This window comes from Lottia gigantea (genome assembly GCF_000327385.1).
Source record: "Lottia gigantea unplaced genomic scaffold LOTGIsca_56, whole genome shotgun sequence".
In the NCBI taxonomy this organism is placed as follows: domain Eukaryota; kingdom Metazoa; phylum Mollusca; class Gastropoda; family Lottiidae; genus Lottia; species Lottia gigantea.
The window spans coordinates 147251-160487 of NW_008709919.1; the positions used below are offsets into that span (position 1 = coordinate 147251).

General features: G+C 35.0%; 1 protein-coding gene across 1 annotated transcript; it reads left to right on the forward strand.

Moving 5' to 3' along the window:
- Positions 1 to 12582: 12582 nt before the first annotated feature.
- Positions 12583 to 12897, forward strand: LOTGIDRAFT_127132 (hypothetical protein; the record flags this gene model as incomplete). The annotated part of the gene is made up of 1 exon (XM_009063155.1): positions 12583 to 12897. A coding segment is annotated over one exon (315 nt), but the record flags the coding sequence as incomplete, so codon positions are not given.
- Between the last annotated feature and the right edge of the window lie 340 nt (positions 12898 to 13237).

The window sequence follows — 13237 nt, forward strand, 5'->3', positions numbered from 1 at the left end:
ATGCTCTTTTATGATAACAGGATAGCTAATCTATATAGTATCCAGCTGATAAAAGTAAAATTGGTGTATTGACTTTACCGTACCCCATAAATACCTATTATTGTGATCGATGCCCATGAGTAGCCTTTATTATAATTGGGTATTTACACCAACGCACTAACCATATCAAGCCAATATCTATTCAATATTCAAGCATTGATTGTGCTCTTTGAAGAGTCATTCATTCACTCAGATATAAGGTAAATCAAAACGTATCTTAGACTGTTACTTTACAGCCTTTCTAATACAACATTTCATTCAGAGGCAACCTCAAAAGAGCCTTTATTAATAAACAGAGACGCTCAAATGTAAAACTAGCGAGATATTTTTTTTAAAACAATATTTTATTTATATAAATATGGAAAGAAAGGGGAACAGACAGAACCCCCCTCCTGATACAAAATTTGTATATGTACAGTACATAATATTTAAATGATACAAATAATATAATTGTAACATAAATAATGGGGGGAGAGGCGAAATATCTGAGGTTGCGAGGGGGGCGGCTGCCCCGCCCCCGCCCCTCCCACCAGCTTTGGCTCCGCCACTGATCACGGAAGATTGTAAATGCAGCGATTCTTATGATGTCAAGGTATTAGACGGAGTTCGTAATAGCCTGACATTGGGGAAATGTACTTCACGTTATGTATGATAATACATAATGTATAGTATATACATAATGCACCTTTTCAAATAGCACAATAACTCGGCCACTATGCACTTATTTGCTTAAACTTAAAAGTAAAATGGCATTCAATCACGTAGCTGTATTGCATATATTAAGGACTTTGCATTCAAGTGATCTTATATGAATTTACATGATTTACGTGTACGTTATAAAAATCTGGTATATTTGCTTTAAAGGGATATGTTCGCCATCTGTTTGACCAATATTGTATCTTAGTTTCTTGAAAGGAAATTCATTAGCTAAGCTAACCCGTAATAGTATTCACAGTACACCGTCGAAACACCTTTGTCCATGTATCTAAATGCTTCATCAAAGTGTACATGTAGATTTTTCATTTCGCGTTTTTGTTGTTGCTGATTTCTCATCTATGATGTGACAAAATTAATAAACAACACGTTCTAGGTCATTTAAATATCAAAATCAAAATAGAACTGAATTATAGATAAAGAAGGAATTTGCCAGATTTACCTATGAGATGGACTCAAACGATAGATCTTAAAACCTCATGCTGACTGGATTTGTTAACGTTCAAAATAACCGGGGCAGCGTCTTGCCAGTTGGATTTGTACAATAAGTAGACGCAACATGATCTTTAGTCAATAATGGTATCTGATATCGGTCAGCATGTAAAAGGACCGACGCCCTTACAAATTGATTGTAATCCAACACTCTCGCGACGTTTTTCGAGTAATTTTTGATTATATTATCTCTGAATATAATAATTTTATCAAGTGGGGCAGTGTTATTATATTTGCTTTAAATGTTTAATAGGTTTCTATAAAAACATTTAAACTGCATGGTTAATTCAGTATACTTATCTACAATAAACTAGTATGTTCTTAGTATGCCATTTTTGTTTTTAGAAAAGTATGTAACTGGTGGTCCTATATTACAATGAGCAATAAAGTACTTCATGGATTGTTCGGAATCTCTCCCGCAGTGGTGTTCTGAAGGCGTATAATTACGACGGTATCGGTTGTTGCTGCGTGGGAGAGTGTTGTCATATTCAGTGTGGATAGGCTATCTTGTTACCAACAGAAAATAAATATTATGACCCAATCACCCGATTTTATCATTGTTATCTGATATACCATGAGAGAATTGTTAGCAAGTTTTACCTATTCACATTACAAATAAAGGCTTATAAAATATTCAGCACACCCACTGCGTATAAGAAAATAAAATGACATGAAATGAAATGAATGGAGTAAAACTTCGGACTTTTCTGCACTAGATTGGGTTAATGAAAACGGAGAACGCCAACGCCATGTTGTGTGCAATGAGTGAAATTTTGCCAGTACAGCCGTATTAGTGTACTCTTTTTCAATTTGTAACTACCGACGTATCTTTAACGAGCACAGACTGTTGAAAACGGGGACTCTCTTAATTTCCCCATCCAAACGACTAGATGCTTTTTGCATGTCAACCCCTCCGACCTGCATTACTGACAGGTGAAACCGGGTTATTATCGCGACATTATGCCAGAATTGATCTCCAAAGGCTACCTTCAAGTTAGTGAGCAAGCGTCAAACTCACTGAGCCACTGCAGCTCTCATTATACTTTGACTGTAATAGCTGCCTTTCTTTTATGATGGATTTGATTGGATTGTACTCCAGTCAATACAGCTATTCAGAGCGCTCAACAGAATGACTGGCTAAAATACAAACCAACCAAATCGCTTCATTAACAAACTTTCGTGATACAAGAAAGATGGCTAATGCAGTCAAGATATACTTGATAAGACGAAGTCTGTAATAGTTTGACATTGTGAAGATGGTTTTGTAGCTCTACATTCTCTCAAAATTAAATTGAATGAGTTTTACTCCTCTGTTCTGTATTGGACTAATGAAGACCGGCAACAATACGCAGGGTGCAACGACGGTACATAGAGACAATATCGTACTTCTTTTGGTTTCAAACTATCGAGATACTGTGGAATGAACCTAAATGAAAGCGAAAAACCACCAGTCTTCAAAAATATATTGCTATATTCATGTATGAGAGCTTTTTCATTCACACCTTTAGTGCCCGTTTACCTTTTGTAAGTGCATACAACCTAATTATACCGGCCAATAACAGGTCAAGTGAGTAAAGCTATCGAGTCAAAGTAAAAATATTTTTCTAAGGGACTATCGATAAGGACTTATCGAATATTGATATTTGGGCTATTAATTTTTATGATAATCGTGTAATTTGTCAACAATTCAAGATCAGACGTTTTGATATGAAGTACCAACATAATATTGAACGCCCTTAATCCCGTATTCGATTAGCATTAAAATGTTATCGGGTTCAATATTATGTAATCATATATCTTGTCTCGAGTATTTAAAAGGCTATCTTGTCTAAAATTACGTTTTTCTATGGTGATCTTTTGTCCTTAAAAAAAGAATTCTCCATTGATATTTTCATTACAATTATGTTTTTCTTTTTGTGATCTTTTGTTCTTAATTTTCAAAATCTTTCCATTGATATTTTCATGCATTCATATCGATTGACGATGGAAGCACATCAACGGTAGCGAAGAAAATCGACACTTCTAGCAACTTCGATCAATTGGATGCCCGCAGATTCCGTTTGCTTGTCAGAAAGTGAATCATCACCAACACACGGTTACTCCGATTTTCAGTCGTTTGTGTATTCAGGACGAATGCAGAAACTATGCCCAAGCAATTCATCTCAGCATTCGCAGAATGAAGCATATGAAGAAATTGACAACTGCAATAAACTGGATGGTCGTAGATTCCGACTGTTTGTCGACTAAGTTCATTTTTTTTCCAGAAAGTACAAATTGGGTAACAGATGGTAACAGATGACAACTGCAATTTTCAGTCGTATCCAGACTGATTAGATTCTACTCGATAGCACCAGTTGCAACTATTTAAAGGCGAACATACAACCTATTTAGAGAAAAGTTCTTGATTATTCAATAGAACTGAATGTCAGTTTTTCGAGAATGTATCCCTTTAAAAAAAAAATTCCGTTCATTGTATTGGTAAGCCTTAGTGCCATTTGCATATATGTGGGAGCCCCTAGATAAACATCCCGAATGAACCAGGATCTTGAACTTCAGTCTTGCCACGCCCGAATTCGCTCCAGCCAATCCTTTTCACATGCGAATTTTTAACCGTCGATTTGATAATATCCTTTATCGTATGTATATAAATTGCTAAGAAATGGAGAAGGATACATTGCAAAAATAAAAAAGTTTTAACAAAAGCTGCTTAAAAATTATTTCAAGCTGCTTAAAAATTATTTCAAGCTACTACACAAAAGATATTGTTATTTGAACTGTACAAAAACACCTTTTTACACAAAACGTATAGACTTGTGAAAAAGGCTAGAGAAACATGAGAGAAGAGCGCCATTTACAAAAATTAATTGCGTATTTATCAATTTTAATGTACGTATATTATATAAGCTTATTGTATCTTTGCAAATGAAGTTAAAATAGAATTGCAATTATATGACACAGAAAATGATTCGTCGAGTTAAACCTTAACCAATAGATCCAGATTGACATCATAAATGGTTGAAATATGACCAAAAAGGGTTATCTCTTCCGACTCTTTGGTAACAAAAATCGATAAGATTTCAAAATTTATTGATATTTAGCAATAGTTGAGAATTTATTACCTGTTTTAAACCTTCAAAACACCTATTATGACAGATTTTTCACCAGCAATTTTCATAGTTTATGCCTCATGTTATGTTTCGGATTGAAAACAAGGTGAAAATATGAGTGACTTTTATATATAAATTTCAATGATCATCAGATTTTTATGCAAATATTTAGATAAATAAATATAGAAAGCACCAATGTATTAAAGGATTAAATCGTTGTATAAAAAATCGGGTACTTATATACATTTTGATCCATAGTCGTAAAACATAAGCTTCTAAGCATTGTTATAAAAATTTGGCGTAGGATGTCGGTGTCAGTTTTCCGTGGGATGTGGATGTCGCAATCGTGATCTGATGACCGGGCGTTAGTTGAAAGCCACTACAGCAAATCACTACCGTTACAAGACTATCGCAACACGAGGCATAGTTAGATTAAGAATAAGAAAAGGTGGTCACGGCCTTGTAAGCAAAAAAAAGACAGTTATCTATCTATTGACGGTCAAATTTCATCTTTTATAAAACTTAAAAGTTTATATTTGGGTTAGAAAATAGGACTTACTATATTTTAATCCGAAACTTGCTGTCCTTTAAATATTTAATTTAAATATTGACATCAATCGGTAATTAGAAGCATACAAAGCATATTTCCAAAGTCGTTCTCGATATTCACAATCAGACGCACGGTTTAGACTGATCACAGCATGATATCGGCTATATCTGCACGTGAGAACGTTCAAAAGGTCTTAAGTGTGCGGACAATCAAAATTTAGGCAGCTGAATTGCAGATGATCAATACGCCAGACATGGAAATTTTAAAATAAGCTCTATCAGCTGGTAGAGCACATATTTTACAGTCTGTCTGTCTACAGTATGATTGGCTATATTCGCTGGAGTATAATCCAATCAAATCGCTGCATTCCGTGATATAAGAAAGGTGGCTATTGCTGTCAAGGTATAAGTTCGTAATAGCTCATCATTGTGAAGATGTGATTACCATTGACAAAATGGTTTATTAAATTCCAACGTACTTTCTTACGTTCAATTGAAATTGTTACAAGAATATAACACCAACAAAATAGCCAAATACATAACGGACCCATGTTAATGAGCTAAAATTGTAATCATTATATAATACATCAATTATATACATAGTCATCAAACATATTTTACACTGCTAGCCTAATAACACAATAAAACACATATTTTACACCCCAAAGGCAAATTGTTTTATTTTAGATTTAATGATATTATTGTTTATGTCTCATTATATTCGATTGTACGATTCGAATTTAAATTATATTTTGTTTTCGTTTATGGGTGAAGTGTTGACTTGATTTCATTTTCGACATAGATTGTTTCAGACAAAGTTGATATTGAGATCACTGATAGCATCGATTTTCAGTAAAAGGTCCGTGAGTCTTGCAATTCCACGAAACCAGGCGTTTTATGATGTAGCTATCGCAAAGGTCTGATACATTATCTGCGACTTTCGCAATAGTGTCATCATATACATGATTTGGTTAAGCATTTCTTGAATTACAGGAACCAGCAACATCTGATGGCTAAACCGATAATGCAGATAGAAGCTATAATCATGGATGTGCTATAACCCGCAGACAAGAAATGAAACAAAACGTCTAGATATGCATTTCAATGAAGAAAAGTTCAAGTGCACATAAAAAAGCTAGAAAACCACTTTACAACCCTTTAAATGTTCATCGGAGTAATGCATTAAAAAGTTTAAAAGACACACTTTTTTTACAATACAATTTTACAGTTAACTGATTTTCTTTCAAAATAAAGATTTGATTTTAACTTTTATTCAGGTTTTAACAAGATCCGTTAGGGTAAATCTACAGGTAGGGCCATAATTGAGATTTCATGTTCAGCTTTAATTATTACCTAATTGTTATGTGTTACACTTCAGTGAGAGATTTTATCGCATCTCTGTTCAAATGTATGCATTTTGAAGGCTACCATGTATCAAAAACATTATGATAACTCTTTTAGTTGAAGAATTCGTTGTTAGAAACAATAGCCAATTATCCATTCATCAATTTTGTCATTCATTGTTTTTTTTTTTGGCAAAACAATGTGAACATATAATGCATATTAAATATGAATAAATTTCAGCTAGAAGCCACAATATTATATTATTACAATTATTTATTTCTTATTGACCATAAGGTGAGCCGCACATTTTGGTTTTCATAAATGAACAGGTTACAGTTATAAAATGAATTATTCTAGCAATTTGTTTCATACAAGGTATTTTCAATTGTAGTGTTTTGAAAAAAAAATTAAAGTTAATTAATACACTATAAAGGAAATGGCAATGGTAAACTTCTACAGATGGCATGTAATCGAACAATGTCAGAGTCTATCGTGAACCGCTCTGGATTTCGATTGCGGAATCCTTCAAAACCAATAGAACTTCTATAAGAACGAAATCAAACAGATTCCAAAGAAAGAAGCAAGTACTACATACCTAGAATTTCTGTCCTGCAAGTAGAAAGTAGATGCAAAAGCACCCAAATAAAAAGTTTATATTTCATACCACAGTTACCACATCACAATTCAGAGAACGAAAAACACAGTTCATGTATTATCACTGAGAAAAAGTGTGGATATAAGTATACTCCTTGTCTTACCCCGTTATTATATAGAAGGGAATTGGACTACCGTTACGCCCCAGATTAAGATCCACGCATTTCGATAACAAACGTCAATTTGGGCCAAACAACTAGCGGGCGTGACGATTACAAAAGGCTTGTCACTGTCGCATTGAACAATCATCCAGTCTACCTCTCGTTATATTAATATATAGTAAACAACATTTATATTGAGAATTTCCTATTCCGTTTCGATAGTATGATCTTTCAATCATAATCAGTACTTGCAGGTACTTTTAGTTGGTTTTCAATTTTCTTTTAGGAGTCATCTATGAATGCTTAGATTGAATTGAAGTGCCTCAATGTGCAAATCTCAGATGGATATAAATCTATAATCCATAACATAATCTTGCACCTAGTTCCCTAAAGTTTAAAAGACACTTTATATGACGCATTTTGCTTGTTGGTTAACATCCTAGCAGTGGTCAAGGTATTTTACGTATTCGTCTTTTACCTTGACTGCAATGATCAATTTTTTTGTTTCATGATTGAGAGTTTGTGAATGCAGCAATTTAATTGGATTATACGCTAGCGAATACAGCTAATGTAAACCTTCGACAGAAATACTGAAAAAGTAAATTAAATTAAGGGCTCTGATGGGCTGTATTGGCGACATCCCAAACAAATCTCTGACCTACGGATTTTAGATGGCCTAAGATGAAATATGAGGTTGAAGAGGGCTAAATTTTCACTTCTCAATAATACCTTTAACAGACCTGAAGAGGGTGTGGCCTAAATACCCCTAAATAGAAATGGAATGGCGGTTCCGATTCCTGTAGTTGACAGTTGAAAATATTATACATTCAATCTCACATATTAAAACAACAGTCAATAAATTATAGTATGTTAAAATGTTGGTAAATATATTTTGTTCTGTTGAAAAAAAGACAGCATGAACATTTTTGTTGTTGATATTATTGCAAAAAATATGTCAGTCAGTTTTCTTACGATTATGGTGAATTGTTGTAGGTGTACATTGTCCAGCTTGCAAAGGGGAGGGGGACATATATGACACTTCCCTTTAACATACATTGTACCGGTACATGTAATTACTGATGTCCAAAATTATGCCCAAAAAAAATCAAAAATAGCCGATAGATTTTGATAAGAGTACATAATTATGATCGCAGCAGACCATGAAGGTGTAAAGTCTAATCTTACATTTACAAAAGATTGCTCATGCAGTATGCACCCATTAAGAAATATATAGGCTCTACAAGATTGTAATAGGTATCTTCTGTCCGATGAGGCTGTATAATCCTGCTCCAACCTGACATGTTTTTCAGTAAGGAAGTCTCCGCCCGAGTAGCCGTACAGAATGACCTGTGCGAAAGAATCTGAGAAATGTTTCACTTCTACTCCAGGGGTGTGATGAAACTTTTTACTGTGTAATATACATCCAAAATGAAATTACTGAGGCGGCTGGGCACTTTGCGGTTGTCCCGTCGAAGAGGTTCTGGAGTCGGTGGCCATGGCAGGACTGCAGCTTGAGTAATTACGTCATCCATATCTGCTTGAAGAACTTCTCGTACGCGGTCAAAATGTTGTCATTGTTTTTCACGAAAGCTTTAACATCTATGTTTGTTACAGACGACAAACTAAGCACCATTTGAACTGAATGGTATTCTACTGTCACATACAATAATACAAACCCATACATCGACGTAAGCAGGCGCAAGGACACTGATCTTCCATTGCCAAGAACATTTTCTTGCACGAAGTCTCTGAGGATGTTCAGATTGTCTGTGTCCGACTGGTCTTCTTTGTCAATATCATCCCCAGGAGCTCTTCGATTGAGTGACTTTCCTCTTTCCTTCGTGTAATCACGAAAACATTTACGATGCATCTGGAACCCTCTCGCTACAAGGTCTTGGTCCCGGATTTTCGTGAGCATCTCTTCGTCGACGGATGCCACTGCCGCTTCCCAAATAGAGTTGCATGCATCCTTCGTAAAGAGTTGAGTAGGAAACTGCTTTTCAGCGCGATGTTTTATTGGTTTTTCTGACAAGCAGTTTGGACAGTGTTTTGCGTTAAACTTTCGCGTCGTTTCTTTCTATCGGATGGAGTATACGACCGCGACTTCCGTGTGACATTCGATTTCTTCTTAGCCATAGAGATAGCCATTGTGTACCTCTTGTAACATGATTGGTGGCATGTATAAATATCATTTTGGAATGTGGAAAGTATAGTCTCATTTTGGGAACGATGGACATTATCTCCTCCAAGCTGTAAACGGGCCTCTTTCGCTTCAAGTTGTACTTATGATCTGTCAGTGGTAATGAGTTTTAATCACTAGGTCCAGTTCCCTTGTAATGCACCACACAATTCGAAGCACTCATCACAGGAATATTTTGAAAGAATGAACAAGTCTATACCTCATAACTGTATGACAGAAGGGAAGTTACTGAACAGGGATCATTTACAGTGAAACCTCGTTAAGTTAGCAGGACCAAATACTTTGACTTAAACAGTAGGCCTACATTAAGATTGTTTATATTTTTCCCGCCTTTTTTAAATCTCTTAATTGGAGTTACCTCCCTTGAAAAATATTTGTAAGTCAGTGTTTTCAATTAAGTTATAAACAGAGCCATAGGCTCTGGTATGATGCGCCACTAGATATTGCTTATGACATGATTATTGAGATGCATCTTTCCATTTTGACCTTTGACCTCGATTACCTAAACAAATTGGGACTTATAGATACTGCCGATTCAAACTAATGGGCTTTCACCGATTTCTAGATGATATCAATGAATTTGTACACATTTTATAGTTATATTCTCAATTTCAAACAGTTTTTGTGTTATTTGACCTTTCGTGACCTTTGACCTTGATTAACTTAAAAAAAAGTCTTTTCTAGCCTCTTTTACTTCGATTTAAACATTAACCCAGTGGAGGTCGTCACAATCATTTGGTTGACCTAAAGATCATTCTCAGGTAGAACGAAATGGATATTCTTAAAGGTGGCTTGGAAACGTCTTCTACATTGTGTTAATAATTTTGGCAACTTTGGTAAACAACTCTGAAATTCAGGTCACATGATGCAGAGGAGGGTATTGTTGGTTTACTAATGCTGTTGATTGACAGTCAGACCTCGGCAGTGAATTTATCCAGGATATCTGCGGAAAGAGTTCGAAATATAGCCCAAAACACTATATCATAGATAGATAGATATTTATTGTATTGTTCGTCCATTTTTTTTGGACAGCATACAGCATGATACAAGATACAAAATAATACATGGCAACAAATATATCGCACTTTTTGACATCAATTAATATATACTTTAAATTAACAAAATGAAGCTATCGAGTTCATTTTTTAGAAGTAAACTGACCATGACGGTTATACCACGCCCAACTAAAAGAAGTCGTTATGTAACTTTTAGAACAATTTTGGATAATGTCTCGAAAGTCGGTCGACCTTGCTTTGAATGGAAAACATAACCGTATATTATTTTCAGATTAAAAAATTGGTCATTTATGTATACAAATTCATCGCATTCAATACCCTTTTTTTGAAAAGGTTTGACAGCACGGGATACGCATCGAATCACGTTCATTATATACTCGGGAAAAACATTTTTCTGAATGCCTTGAACTAATAATCATTATAAAAGAACATATTTAAATTGAAGAAACTTCAATCTAGCTAGCAGGCTGAGACACGAATGCAATGAGCCTTCATTCTTTTTTATGTCGGAGAAAATAGCCTAACTTATCTGAATAGAACGACGTAACTAAATCGTATGCTAGACTACAAAGCGTCCTATTACCCCCAAAATTTTCAAATTTACCCCCCCTGGGTGATAATAACTCCCAGGTTCAAAGCCCGTGCCATAGTAGATTAGATTTTTAAAGAAAAATAACAAAGGGAAGCACCGAATGCATGACAGTCGTCATTTTAACAGTCAAACGCAAATAACTCTGGACGCACGTGGGTTTGAAGGTTGTAAACACTATTACCGATTAGCTTAGCTATAAATATTCCTGTTTCTGAGACTAAAATATTATTGGTTAACAAAAAAAATGGCGCACCAGCCCCTGTAGACTGCAAAATACAAATATTGACAGGACTGAAAACTACTGAGAAATGCTTGTTTATTTTCAATGCATGTCACGTTTACGTAAACAAAACCCTGCTCCAGCCCTAACCCACACTCGAAATTAATGTTCATAGCTGCAAAGAACTTATATAGCACAGTGGCAGTTTTAAACATTTAGAATTGGAAATTTGCTAATGTACGGAAGCGTAATAGTGCCTGCCACACATATTTTTTTTTTCAAATCCGACTTAGTAACTCGGAAATAAAACTTATTAACTCGAAAATGGGTCACAAATATTTTTTTTTTCAAATCCGACTTAGTAACTCGGAAATCCAACTAAGTAACTCGTAAATACGACTTACTAACCTTGAAAATCCGACTTACCAACTCGAAAATACGACTTAGTAACTCAAAAATCCGACTTACTAGCTCAAAAATCTGACTTACTAACTCGAAAATCAGTCTTAATAACTCGAACAATCAGTCTTAATAACTCGAACAATCATACTTAATAACTCGGAAATCCGACTTAGTAACTCATCTTTATGATTCACTCTCATCACCTTACTGATTCACTCTCATCACCTTACTGATTCACTCTCATCATCTCACTAATTCACTCTCATCATCTTACTAATTTACTCTCATCATCTTACTGATTCACTCTCCTCATCTTACTGATTCACTCTCCTCATCTTCCTGATTCACTCTCCTCATCATCCTGATTTATTCTCCTCATCTTCCTGATTCACTGTTCTCATCATCCTGAGCCACTCTCATCCTCCTGATCACTCTCCTCATCATCCTGATTCACTCTCATCATCTTACTGATTCACTCTCCTCATCTTCCCAATTCACCCTCCTCATCTTCCCGATTCACTCTCCTCATCATCCTGATTCACTCTCATCATCTTACTAATTCACTCTCATCATCTTACTAATTCACTCTACTCATCTTACTGATTCCCTCTCCTCATCATCTTACTGATTCACTCTCCTCATCTTCCCGATTCACTCTCCTCATCATCCTGATTCACTCTCATCATCTTACTAATTCACTCTCCTCATCTTACTGATTCACTATCCTCATCTTCCTGATTCCCTCTACTCTTCATCCTGATTTATTCTCCTCATCATCCTGATTCCCTCTCCTTATCATCCTGATATATTCTCCTAATCTTCCTTATTCACTCTCCTCACCCTCCTGATTCACTTTCATCATACTCCTGATTAACCCTCCTCATCTTCCTAATTCACCCTCCTCATCTCCCTGATTAACACTTCGCGGAATATTATGACGCCAAGTCGACATATTTTTAAGTCGATATGATACGATATATTGGTGTATATTATTAGTAGATGGTGTATATTGGTTTATATTAATGGTAGATTGGTGTATATTATTAGTAGATAGTGTATATTGGTGTATATTAATTGTAGATGGTGTATATTGGTATATATTGATGGTAGATGGTGTAGATTGGTGTATATTAAAGGTAGTGGTGTAGATTGGTGTATATTATTAGTAGATGGTGTATATTGGTTTATATTAATGGCAGATGGTGTATATTGGTTTATATTAATAGTAGATGGTGTAGATTGGTGTATATTAAAGGTAGTGGTGTAGATTGGTGTATATTATTAGTAGATGGTGTATATTGGTTTATATTAAAGGTAGATGGTGTATATTGGTTTATTTTAATTTTAAATGGTGTATATTGGTGTATATTAATGGTAGATGGTGTATATTGGTGTATATTAATAATAGATGTTGTAGAGTGGTGTTTATTAATAGAAGATGATGTTGAGTGGTGTATATTAATATGACTTTACAAAAAAAGAAGCCCAAAATACAGAAAAAACTATTTTAATACATAAACTAGTAAATAAGTAGCAAATAGCTAGCACCATAAATGTAACTTCTAAGACCGGAAAAGGCATCATCATGTTCATTCCGAAAAAGAAGTAGTTGTTTAATAACACTGTTTTCTGTACCCTCGTCTGATCGGATTTTCGGATTTTCGAGTCAGTATGTCGGATTTTCGAGTTAGTAAGTCAGATTTTCGGATTTTCGAGTTAGTAAGTCGGATGTTCGAGTTACTAAGTCGGATTTTCGAGTTACTAAGTCGGATTTGAAAAGAAAAATATGTGTGGCCCATTTTCGTGT